We start from the raw sequence: 25,256 nt of genomic DNA, 5'->3' as shown, positions 1-25,256 counted from the left end.
TATTACTTAAAAAAAACTCATTAAAATGATATTATGCTTGTTGTAATGAATTATTTCTTAGCTTTATTAGAGTGTGGTTTGCTTTGGTGATTGACATGAGAGAAGACTTGGAAGCTTTTGGGTAGGTCTGTCTCTTCTTAGAGTGTTAGTAATAAGAAAATTACTGAGTACAATAAATACTTTAATATGTGATGAATTTAACACATAATTTAATGTATCATTTTAAACCAGATAATTAGGTTAAAATCCTGTCAGTGCTATTTAAAACATGTGTGATTTTGGCTAAATCACTTCACTTTTTTGGACTAAGTTTCTTCACCTGTAAAATTAGGTTAGTCTAGATAAACTTCCAAGGTTCTTTGCAGATCCTATGTTCTTTTGATCCTTTTCAGATGATCTAAGATTATTTCAGAAGAGGAGCCATTGTTATATGTAATCTGAAGCTTTCCTTTGAATTGTCCTCAGGTTGATTCATGGAAATAGCAATCAGCCCTTACCTATTCCATATCATAAAACCACAGATAAGTGTGGTAATTGAGTCCAGCTCCGTCACCTGAGAGAGATTTTGAGAAGTAAACTGACTAACTACAAAATCCATCCACATTTGTGGCCTCTACAGTGCCCACAGTTGTTAGGCAGGGAACTCTGCCCAACTGGATCTTGTTTCTGCATCTTATATCCCAAAGAATTTTGGTTTCTAATAAATTTTACTATCATTTAGTTGGATGTGACAAGGATTATATTGGTAAGATCGTTTAAAAATCCCACATATTATTTACTTTGAAGATCTCATTTTCTCACTTTTTCTCCTAATAGAGAATTTCAGATCAGCCTTGTTAGGTGACAGCGATGCATGAAATATTTATTAAAGCTTGAAACCAGTATCTCTAAACAAAAAAATCTTTGAGCTTTCATTAAAACCACTTGTAAGAAGTAGCCTTTGGTATAGTTGAGAGCTTCAGGCTTGAGACTGATAGCACTCTTTTAAGTGGCCCAAACCAGATTAGAATGTCATTGGAAAATATTTAATAAAATAAATAAAAATACAGTACAGCTTAATATGAATTTGCGATTTTCTATTGTAGGATGCTACCTACAGGGATCTGTTTCTGAGTTTGATTCCATTACTGAAGTAGATAGAAAGTTGGTTTAAAAGAGGCAGGAAGATCTGTATTCAAGTCTCACTAGTCAGTGTCTTTAATTTGGTCAAATCATTTAATCTTTTAATACCTCAGGCAATTCCTTCAGCTTGTAAACTGTACAGTAGGAATTCTTGTACCAATGAAATCATAGGTCTTATTTCCAATTTTGCCACTTCCAATTTGCCATGGGAGATGGGCAACAAGAATGAAAAGTGATACACTGTTAGATAGTTTTTTATAACTTTTGGGAAAAGGTATTTTGATGTGGCTAAAGTATTTGTTGATAAATGTCTATTATGCCAAAACAGAATGTATCAATTTAAAGTAAAAAAAGTAAAATAAAGAAATACATAATTCTATGTATTATATGTAATTTTTCCTTTAACTCTTTATATTATGTATATAAAAACTTTTGCTTACCTTGTAAATTTATTGAACTCATGGGACAGTAAACTTCCTTAAAGTTAGCTAATTTAATTAAATATAGTGAAAGATAAGAATTTTGTTCAAATAGATATTTAGATTTGCTTTCAGGAGCAATGGAAGCTGCTTGCAGCAGTAATTTAACAATAAGTCCTTGAACATGAAACTATTGAATGTTGGAGGCCATTGTCTAAAATAGTTTTTAAGTCTGCAATTGTTTTTGCTCTTTTTTTTCCCCTAGTAAAACCATCAAATTTTTCACATGAGAAGAATTTGAACAAACAGTCTAAAAGTGAAGATTCTCAACCACCTTCAAAGTCATCACCTCACAAAGTACCTGATAAAACAGAGGAAAAATCTTCCGCTTTGAAAGTCAGCTCTAAGCTGGCACTCCTGAAAAAAAAAGATGAGAGTACTTACCAAAAAAGGGAATCCACAGAGTCAGGGAAAAAAAACCATGAAGTTGTAGTAAAAGAAGAAAGACAGTCTCCTAAGAAAAATAAAATTTCTCCATCCAAAACAGAGGTAAGAAGTGGGGAAAAGTTGATGTGATGGTGATAAGTGATTTTGGTTATTCTCTGTTTTATTCCAGGGCTAGTTTTTTCTTTGTGAACTTTCTGTTTATAGATAGCTGGAAGCCTAAATAAATAACAAGAATATTTAAGTTTGTAAATCATTCTTAAAATATTTCCTAAATTCATTTACAGTAATGCTACTTTTCATGTACAAAGCTGAGATGCCAAAAATGTTCTAAGGAAAATCTATTAGGATTAGTATATTATACTGAAATGAATACTGGCCCTTGAGTCTGAAGTCTTGGCTACCATTCTGATTTTGGACAATTCTTCTTTAGCCTCAAGTTTCTTTGTTGGTCATTGAAGGGCTTCCTTTTTGATCTTAGAGGCTTAAGGAATTCTAAGACAATGTAAGTAATATAATTATTCTTTAAATTTCTTATTTTTGTATTTGGGAATCAAATAGTATCTTTGTATCTGTATTGTAGTACCACCTTATTTTTAGAAAGATAAAAGCATTTTTCATTCCTTCTTGCTTTTTAATCATTTAAAATTAAAAGAATATTTTCAAATTTTCACCATTATAATATTTAGTTTAGAAACTGAAATGATAGTATTTTTAATTTAAAGTGCTTCTTACTCTAGGAATTCATTATTTTTCATTAAAATATTTATCTGTTACATATGTGAACCTTATTTTTTCTGAATGTTTTCATAGTTGTGTAGCTTTTCTTACAGCTTTGGGACCTAGATGTAAAAATAGTGATGTAGTTATTTTATAGTCTCAAGTTCATCTCTTTTGTAGATTAAATAGCTTATTTATGATTTATATCTTAAATATTTTCATAAAGGATTTGAAGATAAGTAGGAATAACAACACAAGAGACCTTTTGAGAAGGCAGGTGTATGGGATTAAATATACGTCACCTCTTGTTAGGGTTTAAATGTGATTTGTGGGACTAGGAACTTGAATGAGTGATGAGGGCATTTATTCAGGGAAGTGTGCCATTTTGTGATGAATAGATGACATGATATCAGTAATACTTCTCTTTCCTCTTCCTACTACCACCTTATTAGAATGATGGCTGTGGTCCTCCTTTCTAACTCAGAAAGACTTTATTCTCTAGGTTAAAATTGCACTTTTAAGATTATGTGTGATGTTTCTCTTAAGTTCAAGGTTTGTACAAGTATAATGCAGGGACCAAATACAGGATAAATGTAGATTTATAATTTTGGTTAGCTGTAGAGGTCTTTGCTTTTTTTGAGAAAGCTTTTTTATTAGAATATCTGAGATAGCAGCCAGCTAAGGTACTGTGGAAATGGAGTCATCATATGTAGATATATTTCTGGCAAACTAAACTACTTAGCATCCCCTGACAACACTCGTGCTCCTGCATCTGAACTTTTATTGTTCTTTTTCATGCTTAGAAATCTCTCCCACCCCTAGTCTCCTAATTATTTTTAAAAAACTTATTTTATACTTATTAGATTTATTGATTGAATTTATCAGGGTATTAACTTGAGGGTATTTTCTGAATATTTTTATACACATACACACATATATATTTAATTTTCAACATTCATTTTTTTCTAAGATTTTGAACTCCATATTTTTCTCCCTCTGTCCCTTTCCTCTACCTTCCTCAAGACAGTAGGGAATCTAATACAGGTTATATACATGTACAGTCATTAAACATATTTCCACATTCTGATTCTTTAATGTATAATTCCAAATCTCTTCCCTGAAGCAAGCCTTCTCTGATTCTTTACTTAGGAGTAATCTCTCTCCCAGTTTATATGTTCTCTTTTCTTGGCTTCCACGGCATCCTGCTGTCCTTGTCCTCTTACCTCTCTAGGTAAACCTCTGTCTCTTTTTCTAAGTCCTCTTAATTCCAGATCTTCAAGGTCCCCCAAGATTCTGTCCCTTAGACCTTCTGTCATTGTTTGTGATGACCATTGCATCTGCGATCATAGTTTCAGCCTCTTTTCAGGTGACATACTTAAATTCCTGATTTCTCTTTGGAGCTTCTATACTGAACTAATTAAAATATAAAGGTGAGCATTTCCCCCTTCTAATTGAGTTTTCATTTTTTTTTTCTTATTTCATTCTGTAGTCTGTAAGTCCTGAAGATACCGAAAAGAAACGTACTAATTACCAGGCTTATCGCAGCTACCTGAATCGAGAAGGGCCCAAAGCTCTAGGCTCTAAGGAGATTCCAAAAGTAAGTAATAGGGTGATTGTAAATATGTGTCTTATATCTGTGTATTCATTCAATTAAATAGAATAAGAACTTATTAGGTATTTATTATGTTCAAGGTATATGTATAATATAAAGTGATTAATTACATTACAAGTTTTGATTTTTTTCTTTCCTTTTTTATTTAAAATGTAATTGTCATTGGGTTTTATTTGTGTTAGAAATATGTTTTAATCTTCAGTAGACCTTCATACACTTAATTTGAATTAATTAAATGAATTTGAAAAAATTCTTAGAGCTTCCCAGAATTGAAAAGTTGATCCTTTATTACAAATGTTCTTAATTTGGGATTCACAAACCTGTTTTAAAAAATATTTAGATAAGTGTTTCAGTATAATTGGGTTCCTGATGTCCCCCACATACTTAAAACAGATTGCCTCCATAATGGTCTTTTTCCCCAAGATACTGTTGCAGATTTCCTCTGATTCAACTTTTTCTTTTTTTTTTTTTAAGTTGTGGGATAGATGACAAGAGCTTGTTTAATGCAATAAAGTTCTTATTTTGCTTCCTATGATGTACCACTGGAAATGCATCTCAGTTCAGTCTGCAATGGTATGACCGCTAGAGCTTCTCTCTGACAACAGCAAATGGGCAGGTCTTTATTTATCACATCCAGATGACAAAAGCCAAACAAGGTGCTTCATATTATAAAAGAAGAAGAGAAAGTAGTGATACCTCAGCAGTAAAAGCATTATAAGCTAGAATTTAGCAGACTTGGTTTTTTTGAGAACTTAGAAAGATTTGGGAGAATTAGATTATGATGCAGGGACACGTAATGACCAGGGGTTTGGGCCTAAGCCATGAACTTATAACTGAATTGTAATTGTAATTGTAAGATAATTGTAAGATTTACTACTATATAGAAGAAAAGGAGCTTTATTTATGAAATGTGAATAAGATTATAGAACTATCTTTTTAAGAGTTATATTGGGCTATAAGGCTATTTGTTTTTTGTATTTAGCAATTTACTTTGTTGTAAAAGTTAAATGGCAGTTTGTCTTTCAAGAAACCTGATTTTTTTTTTTTTTTTTTTTTGGCAGAGTGGGGTGGTGTGAGGTAAGGGTGGGGAGAGAAGAGAGGGGAAGGTGAATGAATGTGTGAAATAGATAACCTCACTAGATATTTTTTACAGGGATGCATATTTGAATTGCATTGCTGATTTTATACTTCCATTAATTTTTTAGTGTCACTGAATATTAAAAAATAGTTTTGTGCTTTTTTGAAGCAAATTTCTATTGAGCATCAAATGAGAAAAATAACGTCTTGTCATTGGTAGGGCTTTGGCGTTTCTTTAGAATGCTAACACAATTTCCTTCCTTTTCGGACATTTTGTTTCTCAGGGAGCTGAAAACTGCCTGGAAGGCCTGACATTTGTAATCACCGGAGTCCTAGAATCTATTGAACGAGATGACGCCAAGTCTCTAATTGAGCGGTATGGGGGAAAAGTAACTGGAAATGTCAGCAAAAAAACAAGTTACCTTGTAATGGGACGTGATAGTGGGCAATCCAAAAGCGATAAGGTGTGTGGATCTGGTGTGGTGGCAAGTGGAGTAGAGCTGGGAGTTTCTGCCACTGTTTGTTGTTGTCTCTTTTTCCCTTGGAGTATCTGGTCCAGCTTCAGAGACAGCTGGCCCACTACTCATTGGTTTTTAACCTCACCTTGCTTATTATTTACTTGGGGAAGTTAGATTAGCCTTTTATTTTGAGAATTGTCCGAGAATTTAAAATTTTCTTCTCGTGATAAATGTTTCTCTGTGTGGAACTGTAGGCTCCCATTTTTATTATTTATTTGAAATCTAATTCTTTAGTGTTTAAGTCTTTAATTTATAGTTGTTATCTATCTGCAGCAGCAGGAGTTTTCCCAATGGGAGTCTCCCATAGCAAGGGCATGTTAGAGGCCCAGACCAAGACCTCCCCTTAGCAGCTGGCCCTCTGAGTATTCTTGATAATCAGGGCTTACTTACAGTTTGCAAAGCGTGTGATGGCCAGGAGTCCCTTTAATTCTCACTGTGGCCCCTTCCTTATAAAGGAGTGCTTTACCTCCTTTATGTTGAGACTTTTGCATTTGTGTTTTCCATAGTTACTACTCAATGAGTCATCTGCATTTTTGTGTATTATGTGCATTGTATTAAATAATTTCTGTTATTTTTTTAAAAATTAAACTCTAGAATGTCTTTACAGAAATCAGTGACAGATATGTTTTTCTATTTTGATTTTTTTTTTTTTTTTTAATTTTTAAGGCTTTGGCTTTGGGAACAAAAATTATTGATGAAGATGGCCTATTGGATCTCATTCGAACTCTCCCTGGCAAAAAGTCCAAATATGAAATAGCATTTGAAGCTGAGGTTAGTATGTAGTACCTTTTGTTATTCCTTTTTAAGTTAATGCTTCTCTATTTTCGTATAGAGGAAGTTGCACAAACCAGTTTGTAACGATTATAATGATATAAGAATAACTCTCTTCACCAGAAAGTAATCACATCCTATTTCCTATCTAGCCAAAGGGCTTTTGCTTTGGGGTGTGATTTGATAGGATGTCTGGTTTTTTTTTCAAGCCGTTGAAGCCAAGTCTGAGAATAAAGGAGGAAGCGATGTCTGGTCATCATTTATCTTTTATTTTCTTGGGTGAACTGCGACCAGTTTCTTTGAACGGAAGCTTCTTGACTCTTAAATCATAGGATCCCAAATCTGGGCGGGGCCTCAGAGGCTCATTTACAGAACTGGGAATGGAGGTGTGGATACGGTCAGGGACTTGGCCAGCACTCACCCCAGCCGCTTGGGGAGCCCTGGGAGCTGAGCTTCCCTCTGCAGCGTCTTTGCCTGTCTGAGGTTTTCCCTGTAGGACTGTGAGCTCCTTGAGGATCTGCTCTTAACTCTTCTGCTTGTGTCCCCGGCAGCTAGCACGTTGGGCTTTCCACCCCAGACACTTAACACCTCTCCGAGAGGCCGGTTCCCAGCCTGGGCTCCATCCCGGCCGAGGTCCTGCCCCGGCACCAAAGCTCACCGGCTGCGGGGATGGGGCTGAGAGGGGCCCAGGTCTGCACAGCGCTCACTTAGGTTCAAGTGGAACAGGATGTAAATGGAATGAATGAGTAAGGCCGCGAGTTAAATGATGGCGAAGCCTTACCTTAGTGAGCAGTAGTAGGATAGTTTGTAGCTTCTGGGTCCCCTTTAACTTTCTTTAGCTAAAAATGTTCCAACTATCTTGTTCAGGGAGCTTGCCCAAATTCCCAGGTCTGGGACTTGAAGAAAGGAAAGAAAAGTTTCTACTTCCTTGCTTTGGCTCATGTTTCCCTCATCTAGCAACGGATCATCCTTTTAATCTACCATTTGTCCCTTTCCCCCTACAAAAAACTAAGAACACATGTCTGAGTGTTAAAATTCAAGGCTTAATTTCTGTTTTTTTCCATGAAACTTTGACAAATGACTTCAGGCCATCGTGGTCTCTAACCAGTTATCCTCTATGGCACTTGAATGTCTCCTCACAACTGGGTCCCCTAAAATAGGCGTCCAGTTTAAGATACTTTGTGGGTTGTATCCACTCAAAACTACCTCACAAGCCCCCATCGATGTGTTACATTTCTCTGGTCAGGCAGAAGTACATTAATTCAAAGTAGAAGGAATTAGTGAAATAGCACAGTAAGAAAAAGTGAAACGGTAAGCTAGATGCTGGAGCATATGCTCATAAAATGTACATTCACCAGTGGTGAACCGCAGGCATACATAAGACTCCGTGAAGATCAGACACACAAGGCATTCACGTGGCCAGGGCTGTTTGGAGGAGGGCCACGGAGGGAGCGTGCTTCTTGGCCTGGGCCCCCCTGGGTGTGTGGTCAGGTCCTGCTGGTCTCAGGATCCCTGTCGGGCATGAAGTCCGTGGGGCACTTCTCTGTTGGTGCTAGGTTCGGTTCTGTTGTGACTTTGGGTCATAGTCTCTTATGGCCACTGCTCTCTCTGTTAGACGTTTCTGGGACTCATCTTGCCCTGTCCCTAAGTGTAAGTTTGACTGTGCTTGCCTGTGTCTAGAGCCTCCTCCTTATAGTAAGTAGTCTATTACAGCCAGCAAAAGGTGGGCAGGACTCCCTCCTGCTAAGGAAGTCAAAGACCACAGTTATAAAGTTTGGTAGCTTTTTAGCTAGAATTCAATTCTCCCCAAACTTTCACATGCCCATCCCCCTCATGAAAATACTTGGATTTGTGAGAATTGGCTTATGCTATAGGGAAAAGTGGTGGCAAGGTGGTGGGGTCCGTCTTCTCTGTTAGTAGTCAACTTTAAAGCATAAAATATTCTCATCTCCCCTGATGACGTGTCAAAAAAACTGAAAACAGAACAACACTTTTTTGAGAGTGGATATATATGAATATGAGATTCTTCTTACTTTTCAAATTATTTAATTTTCTCTACTTTAAAAGAAACCACATTTGTGTTTTAAAGTATGCATGTTGACAGTTTTGTACCATTTGATAAAAGATATTTCTCTAAATGTTTTCACTGGCAATAGAAAACTTTCTGTAAAGATAGTAATGAGCCGGATACTTAACTTTTACAAGTATAAATTGTAGGATGGCAATTCTACCCACCTTGTCATGCTCCTAGAAATTTTGTCTTTTCCAATTTTAAGGTAAAGAAAGAAAAATCAAAATTGGAGAAAACACCACAAAAAGCAGATCAAGGAAAAAGAAAAACTAGCCCAAATAAGAAGGATTCTGAATCTAAAAAGAACAAATTAAGTCCTAAAAAAGACATTTCCATGAAATCAGAAACCAGTGAATTTCGAAAAGGCCTCAACTTCAATCAGGTGGTTGGGAAGAAGAAAGCTGAAAGTCCAGAGAAATCTGTTGCTGACCAAGGCAAAGACAAAGCTGAGGGTTTGCTTTGGGTGGATAAATATAAGCCCACCTCTATCAAGACCATAATTGGACAGCAAGGTGAACAGAGCTGTGCTAACAAACTCTTACGATGGCTCCGCAACTGGCACAAGAACATGTCTGAAGATAAGAAACATGGTGATTATAAAGCTTAACTTGATGTGTGTGTGTTGACAGATTCCTCATGTGATTGTAGTTAATGTTTCTCCATCAGCACTCTGGGGATCAGGATTCAGCATTGAAAAGGACCTTAGAGATTGTCTCCTGCAGCCCCTCTCCTCCTTTTACTTTTGGCTTTTGCTTTTTACAGGGAGGGAAACTGAGGCCCAGAATTCTTTAGTAACTTGTCTACAGTCATTCGGAAATTAAAACAGAGCTGGATTCTAACTCGGGCCCTTTGACACTCATTGTGTCCCAGAAACCTCCTCTCCTGGCCATTCCCTCTGCTGTTCTTTATACCACACTGCTAAATTACTCCAGAGCAGGGAAAGTAAAATTCCTGAAGGATGTCATAGTAGATGTCATTTCAGAGAAGCTTTAAAACGCTGTCTGTGCCCATTATTACAATTTTTTTTTTTTTGTCTGAGACAATTGGGGTTAAGTGGCTTGCCCAGGATTGGAAGTGTTAAATGTCTGAGGTCAGATTTGAACTTGGGTCCTCCTGACTTAAGGGCTCTATCTATGGGCCACTTAGCTGCCCCAGTTATTACACCTTTTAAGGGGACTCTGAGAATCCATTTTATTTTTTCTCCCAAAATGTCCTTCAAATAAAGAAACCAGCATTTTGTTTGGAGCCAGATGCTTTACTTACAAAAATGGAAAATTCTGGTATAAATTTAATCAGCAGTATGGTATTGACTTGGGAGTGCTAGAAGCCTTAGGTCATAAATGATAGTATGTTCTTTATCTTTGGGGAAAAACCCACAGACTCGGATTTTCTGGAGAGATTGTGGGGATCTTGGTACTCATTATAACTTTGTTCTTTACCAGCACAGCAGCAAGAATTATAATGAATTAGTTCCAAGGATGAAAGATGACTTTGTGATAACTGAATAGTCAAAAGAATTTGAATCAAAGAATGAGAAAGTCTTTTATAGTTCAAATAATACATAGTTATGTTACATAGTTACATAATACTTATGTAGTTAGATTTAGAGATGTCCTATCTTTTTTCTCATCAATTTGATTTTTTAATTTAAATCTTTATTTTGGAAGGTTGGAAAAGTTCTCATTATAATGTTATCTGGAGAAGACTTAAAAATGTTAAGGCCTCGAAAGAGTTAATTGCCAAGTGGTCATTCGTTCTTGCAATCTGGTTTTGTAATTGTTGTTAATCACCCATTTTTCTTATTTTGCTTCTTTTATATGATGGTGGGGAAAAGAACTGATAGTTGTTGCCTGGAACAAGGGATTGTCTCTGACTCAGAGTTTAATCATTACCACCTACAAGAATTCCCTGACTTGTGCTTTGTGCTTTGGGGCTTTTGTTCAGATAACTTGAAGGTGTTCTGTTCTGGTTTTTTTTTTTTTTTTTTTTTTTTTTTTTTTTTTTTTTTGTGACAGTTAAAGCTGGTAAGTTTGGGGGCAAAGACGATGGCTCCAGTTTTAAAGCAGCCCTGCTCTCAGGTCCCCCGGGGATCGGCAAGACTACCACGGCTTCCCTGGTGTGTGGGGTAAGTGTTGCTCCCAGCTGCTTCCTGCAGCTGTGCAAAGGGCCCTTGGGGGTTGCTTTGTCCCCTCCTTACTTCCTTTCTGTTACACTGGTAGTCACAATCCCTAGCACTCCCCGGGCAAGGAGCCTAGAGATTACCCTGCTGCAGAAACGTGGAGTTTCCACATACCTACAGTTATCCAGGAACAGAAAGTTGGAGAAGCTGGTTTTAAGCCCACTGCCTGATTTCTTTTTTCCTCTTGAGAATGCACACCTCTTTTGTTTTTCTACATTGATTTGACAAAAATAAAACTTCATACCCCAGAATCATAAAGCATCAGATGCTTCTTTCTTTGCCTACTTTCCTCTTTTTATTTTCAATGATTGAATTGCTAAAGCTGAAAAAGTTTATTATTTTAGAGGCTGACAAAGAGGTATCAGTGAGATGCAATAACTTTGCACTCCTTTGAGTGAAGGAAATGTATGTTTTACTAAACTGAGAAAATAATTTTACTTGTAAAAATTGTGCCTAGGTAGTTTATTTAGTAATGTTGTGCCATAGTTCTCTTTTATTGTCCTGACTCAGTTTCCCTAATTGCCCTGACTCAGTTTCCCTAAATTGTTCTGCCTGGGTTCCTAATTGTTCTGGTTCCATGCTGGGGAAACCACCCCTCCCTTCTAATCATGATGATCCAGACAAGGAAAAAGACCTTCTATCTAGACATCAGCTCTTCCCTACTTATCAGAATGCCTCCCCTTACCCTGTCAGAACTGGATGTAGTCCCTGTTCCTGCTCTCAGCACTCTGACTCCGCCCCTGCCTCAGTCTAATCCCTGAGTCTGAGCCAGGCGTGTGTGTGTGTGTGTGTGTGTGTGTGTGTGTGTGTGTGTGTGTGTGTGTGTGTGTGTGGTGTTTGCGGGATTCTTGGAGATGTTAGTCTCATTCAGCCCTGGGACCAAACCATGGATCCATTTGGTCCCAGTAATTCTCTTCCTTTTCAAATAAAATATTATAACTCTTAATTTCTATCTTGCCTCAGTTTCTCCAGCATTACATTTAAGGCTAGAAATGTTCTCTTGTACTCTTGTTAGATAAAATAATTGGTCTTGTGCCTATGAATCCTGAGATTAACATGCTTGATTCTTAATGTTTTATGAGCCAGTCATTAAAACTGGTCAGCTATATTCTTCATATATTTCACCATCAAATCTGCTAAATCTCAAGGTGGTCTACTGATCTTCAGATTTAAAAATAAACCAAAGTATTATAAATGGTCTCCCTAGGAAGCATGTATTTAAAAAAGCCAAATCTGTTTTTTAAGACTCAAAAAATTGGTGATTTTATCAGGTTTTCATACTCTTTTTATTTAGGCACATTGCAACCCCTCCAGGTTCATTAGACATTTTTTCCTGAGTTGGTAGTGTGAATAGCTAAGGTTGTGATTTAGGGCTTTTCTGAATTTAGGTAAGCTGCTGCCCAAATGAGGAATCGGCCTGTTGCGAGGCCTTTCTGGCTTGACATCGGACAGAGTCAGATCACCTATCCCCAGGCTTAGTCAGCCGTCAGCTAGTTGTATGCTATTAGATGAAGGGTGGGTGCGAGTTATGTGAAGATAATCCGAAACTAAAAGTTACTGAAACAATCTTTTTTACCTTTTTTCCTGTGTCAAATTTTGGAGTGAGTTTTGTAATTATGGTCTTGTGGTTTCTTGTATTTTAATTAGGAATTGGGGTATAGTTATGTGGAATTGAATGCAAGTGACACCCGGAATAAAAGCAGTTTGAAAGAAATTGTTGCTGAGTCGCTGAATAACACCAGCATCAAAGAGTTCTGTTCTGGTAAGGTCATTAATGGGCATTTAAAGATTGGATGTTAGGAACTTGGGAGGAGTAGTTAGAGGGAAGTACCACTTCAAAAAAAAATAAGCAATTGCATGAAGCACAGACGTAAATGGAACAAAAGACATGGTCTCTGTGGTGGTAACTGAGTCCTTTTTCTTATTTGCTGTTGTGCTTTGCAGGAAATACATTCTGGTTGAGGGATGAAAGACCTGTTTTTTGCAAATGAGAAACTTTATTTGTAGTTGAAAGAGATCATGGGAATAGTTCTACAACAAGAACAAAGAGAGAGACATTATAATAGAAATCATGACATCCAAACTAAGGGTTAGTTAGACATGGCTTGGGGAGGAGTGTAGAGTTATATTCAGTGGAAACCTTGTATCTTCCACTGCTAATTTGCCATTCTTTAAAAGTTTTTCAGTAGCTCGATTTTATTGTCTTTTGAATATCTGTCTAATTTTGTTTGGGGTCACAGGTTCAGGCACAGCTCATTCAGGAGGCACAAAACACGCTCTGATTATGGATGAAGTAGACGGTATGGCGGGCTCTGAAGATCGGGGAGGGATTCAGGTAACGATCCTCACAAGCTTTCAGCCCATTCATTTTGAGCCCGTATTTTTCTTTTTTTTCCTCTCTCCCACTAACCCCTGCTAGAGTGACTGGCTGGGGTCAGGAAGATTCCTCCTTCTGAGTCCGGTCTCAGACACTTGCTGCTGGGTGGTCTGGGAGGCCTGTTTGCCCCAGCTCCTCATCTTCACAGCTGAAGGAAATGGCAGACCCCTCCAGTGTCTTTGCCAGGAAGACCCCAAATAGGGTCATGAGAGTGACAGCAATGAAGACAACTGAGCAGAACAAATTTTCACTGCTCAGCCCTGAGAGTTATAATTTATATTTATTTATATAGAAGAAAATCATTGTGAATTTGGACTGTATTTTTAATGCAGTGGTGTAAAAACATGGCTTTTTTTTTTTTTTTTTTTTCTTATTTTGCAACTGTGCTTCTTCTGTGATGATTTTGATGTTGCAAATTTGCTTCTCAGGAACTGATTGGTCTGATCAAACACACAAAGATACCCATTATTTGTATGTGTAATGATCGAAATCATCCAAAAATTCGCTCCTTAGTGCATTATTGCTTTGATCTTCGATTTCAGAGGCCTCGGATTGAACAGATAAAGGTACGAGAATTGTTTCTTTTTCAAGTATTTGATTAAAGATATTTGTTGTTGTTGCATATTTGAAGTTTTTATTATGTATCATTTTCAGGGTGCTATGATGTCTGTTGCTTTTAAAGAGGGTTTAAAAATTCCTCCTCCGGCTATGAATGAAATTATTCTGGGAGCAAATCATGATATTCGACAGGTATGTAAGACTTGTATACTGGAAATTTTATAATCTAACACGGTTGATTTGCTCATGTTTTTATTGCCTTTTAGGGTGTATTTTGCTCTTTGCCAATCACTTGCCTTGTTTGTGGATTTTAGGTTTTGCACAATCTTAGCATGTGGTGTGCAGAAAGTAAAGCCCTAACCTATGACCAAGCTAAAGCCGATTCCAGCAGGGCCAAAAAGGATATCAAACTGGTAAGAGAAACTTCTATTTCGTAGCTGTTGTTTGATTTGCCAGTATTTTTCTCTGCTAATAAATAGAAATAATCAGAGAAATTTAGTAATCATGTTTATTTGATAAACTCACTAATCTGTAGAGGGAGAGAAACTAAGAAAACAGTACCAGCTTTAACCATAAAGAAGAAAATTAGCTATCAAAGAGTTTGAGAATTACGATACAAATGATTTTTAAGGACTAAGGATTAAGTATGGCAAATTACTAAGCAGGTATGATTTTTGAGGTATTTTATTACTTAGGATCTCTTAATACATAATTCATCTTGTAAGTGATTCCCTGGGGTGAGGGGGGATTGCCCAATTTAGATCTTACCATTTTTTTTTTCCCCCCAGTTTATTTCAGCTCATCATCAATTAAAACAAATTGTTCTGTGATGAAAGTGTAAGTGTATTCTTGTGTTACAGGGTCCATTTGATGTTGCCCGGAAAGTATTTGCTGCTGGAGAAGAGACTGCTCATATGACCCTTATGGATAAATCTGATCTTTTCTTCCACGATTACTCCATAGCACCCCTTTTTGTTCAGGAAAACTACTTACATGTAAAACCTGCTGCTGCAGGGTCAGTATTTTAGAATAATGGGAAAGATGGGATTCAGAGTACTGGCAAAGGCACCTGCACAGTGCCTTTTAAGGGCTCACATCCAGTGAAGAGTCTCGTTTTTTAGGGGATGCTCATAGTAATGGAAATTTGTTCTTTCCTGCAGAGGGGACGTGAAGAAACACTTGATGCTTTTGAGCAGAGCAGCAGACAGTATATGTGACGGTGACTTAGTTGATAGACAGATTCGAAATAAACAAAACTGGAGCCTTCTGCCAACACAGGTGGGTGTGTTACTCCCCTCAAAATGCATACAAGGTATTTTACAAAAGATGGTAACTGAAAGGGCTTTAGATGCTTCAAGCATTGAAAATGCCAGATAAGCTTCATGAATCATACAGGGGTTTTGGACCATATTCACCTAGGCCATGGTTTGTCATAAACTAAAACACTTATTTTTACTGATTCCTTAATACTAAATCATTTTCCAAAAGTGCTTTAGACTCAGAATATGTGAGTAAAAGGTTTTATTTTACCCATATTCTGAGTCACAATCAAAATCTATTCTTAACTGTTCCTTTTGTCTATCCTAAGAAAATACAAAACAAAAATGAACTCTTTGATGCTGGTGTTATTCAGCGACTCAGCAACAATTTCTTTCAAACTGCTTTTATTCCGGGTGTCACTTGCATTCAATTCCACATAACTATACCCCAATTCCTAATTAAAATACAAGAAACCACAAGACCATAATTACAAAACTCACTCCAAAATTTGACACAGGAAAAAAGGTAAAAAAGATTGTTTCAGTAACTTTTAGTTTCGGATTATCTTCACATAACTCGCACCCACCCTTCATCTAATAGCATACAACTAGCTGACGGCTCACTAAGCCTGGGGATAGGTGATCTGACTCTGTCCGATGTCAAGCCAGAAAGGCCTCGCAACAGGCCGATTCCTCATTTGAGCAGCAGCTTACTTAAATTCAGAAAAGCCCTAAATCACAACCTTAGCTATTCACACTACCAACTCAGGAAAAAATGTCTAATGAACCTTGTGTTCCAAATTCCATCCCCTTTCTTATTTCCTTCTCTAGACTGCAATTAATCAAGTACAGGTTTAACATGTGCAATTCTTCTAAACTTATTTCCACATAAAATAACAATTTCATAAAAGATTGTAGTGTTTTGATCTCATCACTAGCGAGTTGATCACTCAGTGATGATTTTTGTTTTTGACTTTCCCTGGGACATAGGGTTCCTATTCTAAATGTTCATAGGTCTAATCATACTGCCCTGCTTTATTATTTAGGAAGTTGCTAATTCTTATATATAAACTTCAGAAAAAAAAAAAAAACCCTTCCTAAAAAATGACTGTCTGTGAAAAGTATAGAGGCTTGAATCAGTGGAGGGAATATCCACGCGAGCAGTTTTTTAAAGTGTGAAGTTGAAGCATACTTATTGCTTATTTTACTTAAAGTAAGGGATTGACAACCTTTTAGGAATGAAATGCTTAGTTGAGGACTCTTGGGGTAATTGGGTTATTGAGATCTGGAATAAAAAGGCCTCACATGATCACATTGAAGCATACGTGCAAACTGAGAAATTTTGTTATTACATAAATTGTTCTGCTGTGCCTAGTTAATAACCACCTCTTTTAAAATGAAAGTACTTTTAGAAGGGATTTCAGGGTCCTGATTGAGATCTGCAAGAGACCTTAGAAGATATCACATTCCTAGCTGACATTTAAACCTTACTATCAATTAGATTGATCAAAGGAGGAAAGAAGACACAAAAAAGAGATTTGGACATATAGTTACATTTCACTGAAAAGGGAAAAGTTAGAAGGGGGGATAAGAAGGAAGAGGGTAGATTAAGGGAAGAATTAGTCTTAATCAAAACAAATTAAAGGGTGTTCAGAAACATTTATATATCTTTTCACTGTGGTGAACAATTAGAAACTGAGGAGATGCCCATCTTTTGGGGGAATGGCTGAACAAGTGAAGGTATTTGAATTTGATGGATTATAACTGTTTTAAGAATATATGAAGGGGATAGTTTCACAGAAATCTGGGAAGACTTGTACTAACTGAAAGAAAGTATAATGACCATTTATATAATAATAAGAATATTGTTAAAAGCAAAAGGCAAATCTCTGACTTAAGAATTTTGATAATCAAATATACTGCGTAGTATGTTTGTATATATATAGTATATATATAAGTATACAAATATACTGAGGATAATCAAATATACTGTCCCCCTTCTGATAAGAGATGAAGAACTCAGTGAAGAGCAAGATATGGACAATACAGCAATCTTGTCCTTGACTATGTTTGTGATGGGGATTTTGTTTTATTTCTCAATTTGGGGTGGGTAAGGAGGGATAAGGGAAATCTTTGCTTATTGAAACAAAATAGAAGAAAACATACACATTTATATAGCTGTTCTTAATCTATGATAGTAATTTTTAAAAAGTGATTCTAGGTATATAACATTTAAAAGTATAAAATAAATGGAGATCAAATTAAAAGACAAATTGTAGAAGGCAGAATGTATCAAATATTACATGAAAAATGACCAGAAAATCCATTTCTGTTCAAATATGGAGCAAACCAACATTAGAGTGTGTGTCAGGAGCCATAGCCAAAGATGAGGGCTACAAGGACTGGAAACTGTTCTAAGTCCTGACATCCACAAGTGACAAATGAAAAATATTCCAAAGCTCTGGTAATAAGAGGGGTCATATTAAGATAGTTTTGTCATTTCTTGACCTGCCTTCAAAACTGATGAAAAAGGAAACCATCGTATTTCATTTTCTTTCAGTTTTGAAATTTATAAACATTAAATAAAATGAACATCTTGTGTACATGTGATGAAACAGGAAAAGATACTTGTACACAGCACAACTTCTAATAGGTGTAACTTAAATTTCCTTTTGAGTAAAAAATTTCAACATGGTACTTCCTCCTCCCCCTTCCAAAAAAGACACTGCCTTCCTTTGACAGATAGGGAAACTAAAGCCTTGTTTGAGGTAGGAGTTGGCAGAATTCATCCTATACTCCAAATAATAATGATCTTTCCACTATGTGATGCTGCCTTTTGGTTAAACCTAGTAGTTATTTCCACTTAACATGAATTACTTGGATCCTTTGGATATCTTCCTCTTAGCTACAGTTGGTTGCTTCAGTGGTGGACAGAGCCAGGTTGGTTTCCTAGGTGCCTGAGGGTGCAGGGGAGGAGACCCCCAGAGGCAGTGAGGTGCCCAAGAGAAGCCTTGTGCTGCTTAGTGTGGCCCCTGGCAGGGTGGTCCGCCTGGTGCCTGTGGTATAAGTGCTGGGCATCTGCTCTGTCAGGTGTGACTGGCTTCTTATAGATGTGTGCCATAGTGCCCAGAGCCTAAGGGACTCTTGGGGCATGGCTGGTGCCCACTGCAAGCTCTCGGAGAGTGCGGTATGGGACCAGGTCATGGGATTTTGACTTGCGAGGACCCTGGCTTGGTTAGCTCTGCTCTGGGCAAGCCCTTGAGCTCTCCAGGGCTCAGGTCCCCCTGTGTATAGTCAGAGGTTGGACTGAAAGGCTCGTTCCAAACTGTGATCCTGTAACCTGAGCTCAGGCTAACCCGGGTTCCTTGTCTAAGGAGAGGGCATTTTTATACCTGATTTTAATAGGATTGATTTTCTTTGTAACCTTAGGTGTTTTATTTTATATATTTAAGAACATCTTTCTGAGGAAGGCTTCCTGGATTTCAGCAGGTGGCCAAAGAAATTAAGCTCCTTGACTAGTCTGTAGGTTCTGACTATACTGTTGTTCCTTTAACTAATAAGGAAATACTAAAGTGAGGAAAAGATTACAACATTGTCACATTCTTCCTAGCCCTCATGACCAGGAATGGTTTAGTAAACCAGATCTGTTTCCATCAGAGATGGCACTTATCTTCATGCAGAATAGTCCATCCTCGAGGAGTTTATAATCACGATTAATTTTTGATGTTCGGGGTTGTCTTCTATTACTCCGTGCTCATTAGGAATAAAGACAAATTTTAACAAACTATAATTAAAAAAGGGAATTGGCTACCAAAGAAATCCTACCTCTCATCTCAAATGCAGATCTTCTCTTTAGATTACCTTTGCCATTGCTTTTCTCTGTTATGTTAGTGTTGATGATTGAGTAGATTTTTGGTCTGTTCAAATAGTAGAAACTTAATTATCTTTTGGGAATGAACACCAACTTTTGTAAGTTAATAAATTAGATTCTGTGAAAGGAAAGAAACTTATCTTTCCACTAACATATCTAAATGTAGCATGTTTGGAATTTTGTTTAATCCGAACTCATTTCCTTTGCTTGACTTTTCAGGCCATTTATTCCAGTGTTCTTCCTGGGGAGTTGATGAGAGGTTACATGACTCAGTTTCCTTCTTTCCCAAGTTGGTTGGGTAAATTCTCATCTACGGGCAAACATGACCGCATTGTTCAAGAATTAGCATTACACATGAGTCTTGAGTAAGTATAGTCATTCCAGTCTGGAGTTTTATTATTATGGAAAGTTTACTTTCTTATTGAACAACATGGCATAATGTAATAAATACAAGCCTAGAATAAAAAAGATCTGAATTTTTAATCATGATTAGCCACTAATACTTTAGTTGGGAAGTTCCCCTAATTTTTTTTTTTCCTTCACTAAAGTTTTTTGTAAAGTGGGAATATTAACACCTACCCTTATTACACTTTAGGATTGGATAAAATTAGCTATTTAGGACAAAGTTCAAAGTGATATGTAACTGAGATGACATTGCTTTTACTGCAGTACCATTTAGATTCTGACTATTTATTCAGTAACTGTTAATACTACTGATAACAATAAATTCTATTTCTGTGTGAAAACAGTGCTAGGTATTATAAGAGAGGTAATATGTAAATAGGACAGTAGTCTACCCTGTACTTTCTTTGCAGGGGAGGTGTGATGTCTATACATAGATCCTATTCTGGTTTTTTTTTTTTTTTTTTTTTTTGTATGCACACATCTTATCCAATTAAGTACATAGATCCTGTGCAAGCAAGGCTGCAGGAGGATTTATTGCCAAGAATAAGTAATCATGTGTTAAGTTTCTATGGCACTTTACAAAATGTTTTTTAATAATAACCTTTTATTTTCAAAATATATGCAAAGATAGTTTTCCACATTCACTTTTGCAGAATCTGGTGTTCCAAATATTTTCTCCCTCCCTTCCCTTCACCCCTCTCCTCTGAACAGCAAGTGATATTTGTTAAACCTGTGCAGTTCTTCTGTACATATTTCCATAATTCTCATGCTGCACAAGAAACATCAGATCAAAAAAGGGAAAAAAAGCAAGCAAATAGCAACATAAAAGGTGAAAAAACTATGTTGTGATCCATATTCAGTCCCCATAGTCCTCTCTCTGGATACAAATGGGCTCTGTCCATCATGAAGAGCCACATCCATCAGAATTGTATAATTTTGTTGTTGCTATAAATAACAGTCTCCTGGTTCTGCTCATTTCACTCAGCATCAGTTTCCTGTAAGTCTCTCCAGGCCTTTCTGAAATCATCCTGCTGGTCATTTCTTATAGAACAATAATATTCTATAACATTCATATGCCATAATTTATTCAGCCATTCTCCAATTGATGGGCACTCACTCAGTTTCCACTCTCTTGCCATTACAAAAAGGACTGCCACAAACATTTTTGCACATGTGGGTCCCTTTTTCTCCTTTAAGATCTCTTTGGGAAAAAGGCCCAGTTAGAAACAGTGCTGGATCAAAGGGTATGCACAGTATGATAGCCCTTTGGGGATAGTTCCAAATTTCTTCCAGAATGGTTGGATAGCACTTTATAATTTAAGCTTAGTGCTGGACTATATGACTCAAATTCTGTGAACGTTTTAGTCATTTCATTTGCAAGATTCCCTCTTATTTTCCAAAGTATTTGTATTATTCACACCTTTAGCAATGTGTCCGTGGGCTTACTTCCCCATGGTAAGGACTCCAACATGGACTATTCTCATAGTTTGCCATCTTTGCCAGTTTGCAAGGTGTGAAGTGAAACTTCAGGATTGTTTTGATTTGCATTTCTCTTATTAGTGATTTGGAACATTCTTAATGTGATTGCTAATAGTTTGTAGTTCTTCCTTTGAACATGATGCAGGAAAGAAAATGTAAAAGTTTGGAAAGAAAGAGTGCTTCCCATGGATGGATGGAAAGTATAAAAATATTAATATTATAAATATGTTTATTAATATAATTAATGTAATCTGCATATTAATGTGGACAAACCATTAATATGGAAAACATGTACAAAATTAAACCAAGAGTGGAAACAAGAGTAAAATAAACAAGACAGGTTTTGATAAGCCATAAAGAAAAGCTTCATGGCTGTGTAATAAAATTCACTATGGAGGGAACAAAATCTCCATCTTTACTGGGTAATTATATGTTCATCTATTTAATGCTAATAGCTATGGCTTTCTAATATATTAGGGACCCTTATAGCTCTGTTATTCTAGGAAGCCTCTCTGAGTTCAGATTGTTGTGTTGTATTCTGAGAAAAAGCTGCCTTTGAGCTCTCTTTATGGCTCCCAGAATGAATCCTACACACAGTGGTACTTAACACAAGTTTGTCAAGTGAGAGGATGGAGGATGTTTAAATGAAAAATCATAAAAACAAATGTCGAACTTGTATAACGTGGTCAAAAGCTAGAAGTTGAGAAGATGAATTAGGATGTAAAGACATTTAAAATAATGTTCTCTTATTTCCTTCTGTTCTGGGAGGAAAGGACTTTGGGGTGAAGAGAGAACATAACAGTGGCAGGATAAGAAATCGATCCCTCTCACATGCCATTTTCAAGTTTAACAGATCATTGTATTGACTGCCATCATCACTGTCTCTCCAGAGCTGTTGATGAGGGATAAGAATTCTTTTTAGAAATCCACTCTGGTTGCCATAGCTGGAGTGTGGTACAGTGGGAAGAGCCAAAGCCGTCCTATGCATTCATCTCTTTATTAAAGCAAGTTTCCCGGGTACCATGACTGCTGCATTTGGAAATAGATTTTTATAACTAGTTGGAGCCAGAAACTTGAAATCTTTGTTGTAACCCCAAGCTTTTGTATATGAATAAAGACAACCTGTCCTGATACTAAATAATTTTAGTTAGCGTTGAGTCACTGCCTGATTGGTACAATTGATCATTTAAAACTTAGATTGGTGATTTTGTAAAACTGACCTATTCCCTGGGCTTTCTTTCTTTTGGTAAAGAACTCACTCCAGCAAAAGGACTGTCAACCTGGATTACCTTTCACACATGCGGGATGCCCTTGTTCTTCCTTTGACTTTACATGGGACCGAAGGTGTGCAGAATGTTGTTGAACTCATGGATGCCTATCATCTCATGAGAGAAGATTTTGAAAACATCATGGAAATAAGCTCGTGGGGAGGCAAACCGAGTTCCTTTTCTAAATTGGATTCTAAGGTAAAATTCATAACTACTTGTATTTATCAACAACGCTCAAACATACAAAATTCAGCATTTAGCAATACTAGGAAATCTAACTTCTCTATTAATCCCAAGCTACCAAATACTCTCAGAGGAAATAGTGCCGATTGAGTCCTCACTAGGAGCAATATGGTGCGATGAACAGAACATTGAATTAAAAGACCAAAAGAATCTTTTAAAAACTTTTAAGGAAAGTTATAGTGATCCCTTGTTTCTTTTCTACATTTGTTTATTGATGTAGCCTCCCTGTTATAAGCCCTTCCTGGCAAGAAAGCAGAACTCCTAAGCAAACCCAAGAAGTTCTGCATTTTGTTTTCCGCTTGTGTCTCCTTTGGCGGCTGTAGTTGGGACTCTTCCTCTGCTCCAAGGAGGGAAATGTGCTTTGTAATCAGTGGTTTTAGTCATGATCAGCTGCTTTTCAGGGACCTTTTCATTCCCATTGTCTTAATTCTGCCTTCTTTACTAGGTGCTAATTTGTACTTTTTTTTTTTTATTCTATAAAATCCCTAATTTCTTGTTCCCTCCATCCCTGTGCCACAATTTAAGTTCTTTGCTGACTTTGTTTCGGTTTTGGATGCCCAGGTAAATACGCGGGACCTTTGTGGGATGGAGGGGCCCAGCTTGGCGCCTCCTGCCCAGAAGGCCCTGAGTTGGCAGCCTGGCAGCAAAGGTTTTGGGGGGGCCAAAAAGGGAGATTTGTTGCTCATTGGACAGAAATGCTGCCCAAGTGCAAGCTTTAGGCTGGTTGGGATGCATGCTAAGGGCCACTAAAAAGGGCAGCCAATAAAGAGCACTGGCCAATACCCAGCTGTGGGCAGTGCCCTGGGGTCTGGTGGCTCCCACAGTCATGCAGAGAGATTTGGGCTCATGCTGTTTCCCTTCGGCGCTTGTCCCTGCAGGTCAAGGCGGCCTTCACACGAAGCTACAATAAGGAGGTGCACTTGACGCCATATGCCCTTCAGGGGCCCAAGGCCCCCAGGCAGAGCACAGGGCCGTCCCTGGGCCCGGACTACGGTGACGACCTGAATGAAGACGAATCCCTGTTGGAGGAGAAGGACCCAGACAACATCGAGACTGATGCCATGATCAAGGTACTTCTCCCTTGGTTTCTTCTCCCTCAGTTTCTGGGGTGCTGAGAGTCCCCAGGGAGGGCCAAGCATTTCCCAGGCTGGAGAGGTGCCTCTTACCCCTTTGGAGCTGGGGCTTGACCCCGGGCCTTTTCGCCTTGTGAGATTAGCGCACTGCGCCCCCCCTCTCCCCCAAGTCCTTACACAACCCTGCCCCATCCTCCTAGCAAGCCTGAGGCTATCCTTATACCCTGGGTGGCCCTGTCCTGTCAGGCAAAAGAGGATTTTAATGAAAATGAGTGCTAGAATTTAGCAATGGCCTTTTTAGTAAAACAATCATGTAAATTCATTTGTTTTTAAGATTATGCTGCTGTTTTTTTTTAAAGCTGCACCATCTTAAACTCCCGGCTATGAATCCTACTTGGTCACTGGTGAATTGGGTTTTGGAGAAGGTTTCCATGCATTTTAGTTTTTACCTTTTCTTAGCTGCTTAGAAAATGGATCCTAGATGGGGACATTTCTTTTGTATATTGTCAAATATTTCACAAAAATGGATCTATGTTGACAGTAAGCTTAATTTGCAAATTATAAAGTGCCTCTTAAGCATGATGTAGTGATGCTTTTGGATATTTTTTTTTCCAACAGAAAAGGACAAAATCTTCAAAGCTTTCAAAACCAGAAAAAGAAACACAGAACAAAAAAGCAAAGGGGAAAAGCTCCAAAAAATCCTAACTATGTAGAAATCTCCCCTATTGCCAACCACACTGTAACAACTGATGACGGTTGGAGTTTCTGGAGCAAGCCTTGTGTGGTTTGGGAAGGTGGCTGGCGGGTCCATGGACGGTGGGTACGATTCGAAGGGTTCAACCCGTTGGTAAACAGTACTCCTCTTATAGAGGGAGGTTTGATTGCTTGTTCTTCCACAATTACATCGTGTGTGATGTTCTTCCAAAATGCAGGCGTTGGGGTAAGGTGTTAGTAGTCAGGTAGTGGCCTGCCTAGCTGGAGCAATAACAGTAACTTTGACAGACTTGGGAGTGGAATGCCTTCTAATAGCTTTCATAGGGCCAATGTCTTTTTTTAAAACTAGTTATTATTATGATGTGTAAATAGAACATAAAACCACTACCCAGATGCGGGTATTTCCTTTGTATATTGCCAGATATTTCACAAAAATCTACAATAAAATTACTTTTACATGGTAACTTTAAAATCCATTTGTTTCTTGGCTTATTGTGGTTATACTAAGATAGTGTTTTAGCATATATGCGAGTCTATTTTGTCTGTTAGTTCCAATTATTGTGTGAATCATAAGTTCATTGGAATCTCTACTACAAATGGAATTAGGCTTTATAAGGCTTGTGAGAAAATGCCAAAATTTCTTCCCCATCTTTCACCAAGGCTTTGTTTGATCCTGTCTACTTCTGGTTGGTCCCAGTTAATCCAGTGACCTTGTAAGACTGGAATACATCTTTGTTATGTACATGTTTTGTGGTTATTAGCATGCACATTCATTGTCTTGTGTCTAGTTAGATTGTGATCTCCAGGACAGGGACTCCCTCTTTTAATATAGAGTTTACATAAATGTTGCCTTTCCTCAGTGACTGCTAAATATTTAAATTGCCATCAAAATGTGTCTCTTCTCTTCTCCAAATACCTGTATCTCTAGTTAACTTCTACCATAATGATCTCTTTTGATTGAATTAAGGAATGGTTCTTAATTCTTTTGGCCCTCTGGTAACGAACAGCCTTGTTTTTATCTTACTCTTTTGTAGTTAAGAATTCTTTCTACTGATACTGATTTTTTTTTTTTTTTT

At 37.5% G+C, this 25,256-nt stretch overlaps 1 protein-coding gene across 1 annotated transcript in view; it reads left to right on the top strand.

The window, feature by feature from the left end:
* The window catches only part of RFC1 (replication factor C subunit 1), a 60,348-nt gene extending 35,696 nt beyond the window's left edge, over positions 1-24,652 (top strand). Inside the window, exons 9-25 of the mRNA XM_074275738.1 lie at positions 1,807-2,090; positions 4,195-4,302; positions 5,679-5,858; positions 6,579-6,683; positions 8,960-9,344; positions 10,770-10,879; positions 12,581-12,695; positions 13,174-13,268; positions 13,739-13,876; positions 13,965-14,060; positions 14,183-14,281; positions 14,729-14,883; positions 15,029-15,146; positions 19,218-19,363; positions 22,135-22,348; positions 23,272-23,463; positions 24,085-24,652. Coding sequence (XP_074131839.1) covers positions 1,807-2,090; positions 4,195-4,302; positions 5,679-5,858; positions 6,579-6,683; positions 8,960-9,344; positions 10,770-10,879; positions 12,581-12,695; positions 13,174-13,268; positions 13,739-13,876; positions 13,965-14,060; positions 14,183-14,281; positions 14,729-14,883; positions 15,029-15,146; positions 19,218-19,363; positions 22,135-22,348; positions 23,272-23,463; positions 24,085-24,171 — 2,627 coding nt within the window. The 3' untranslated portion in view covers positions 24,172-24,652. The remainder of the gene's footprint in view (positions 1-1,806; positions 2,091-4,194; positions 4,303-5,678; positions 5,859-6,578; positions 6,684-8,959; positions 9,345-10,769; positions 10,880-12,580; positions 12,696-13,173; positions 13,269-13,738; positions 13,877-13,964; positions 14,061-14,182; positions 14,282-14,728; positions 14,884-15,028; positions 15,147-19,217; positions 19,364-22,134; positions 22,349-23,271; positions 23,464-24,084) is intronic.
* Positions 24,653-25,256: the final 604 nt, after the last annotated feature.

The sequence above is a fragment of the Sminthopsis crassicaudata genome, chromosome 6 (genome assembly GCF_048593235.1).
Source record: "Sminthopsis crassicaudata isolate SCR6 chromosome 6, ASM4859323v1, whole genome shotgun sequence".
NCBI classification, from domain to species: Eukaryota; Metazoa; Chordata; class Mammalia; order Dasyuromorphia; family Dasyuridae; genus Sminthopsis; species Sminthopsis crassicaudata.
The sequence above is the reverse complement of the archived record's forward strand: the minus strand, read 5'-3'. Positions and strand labels throughout refer to the sequence as shown.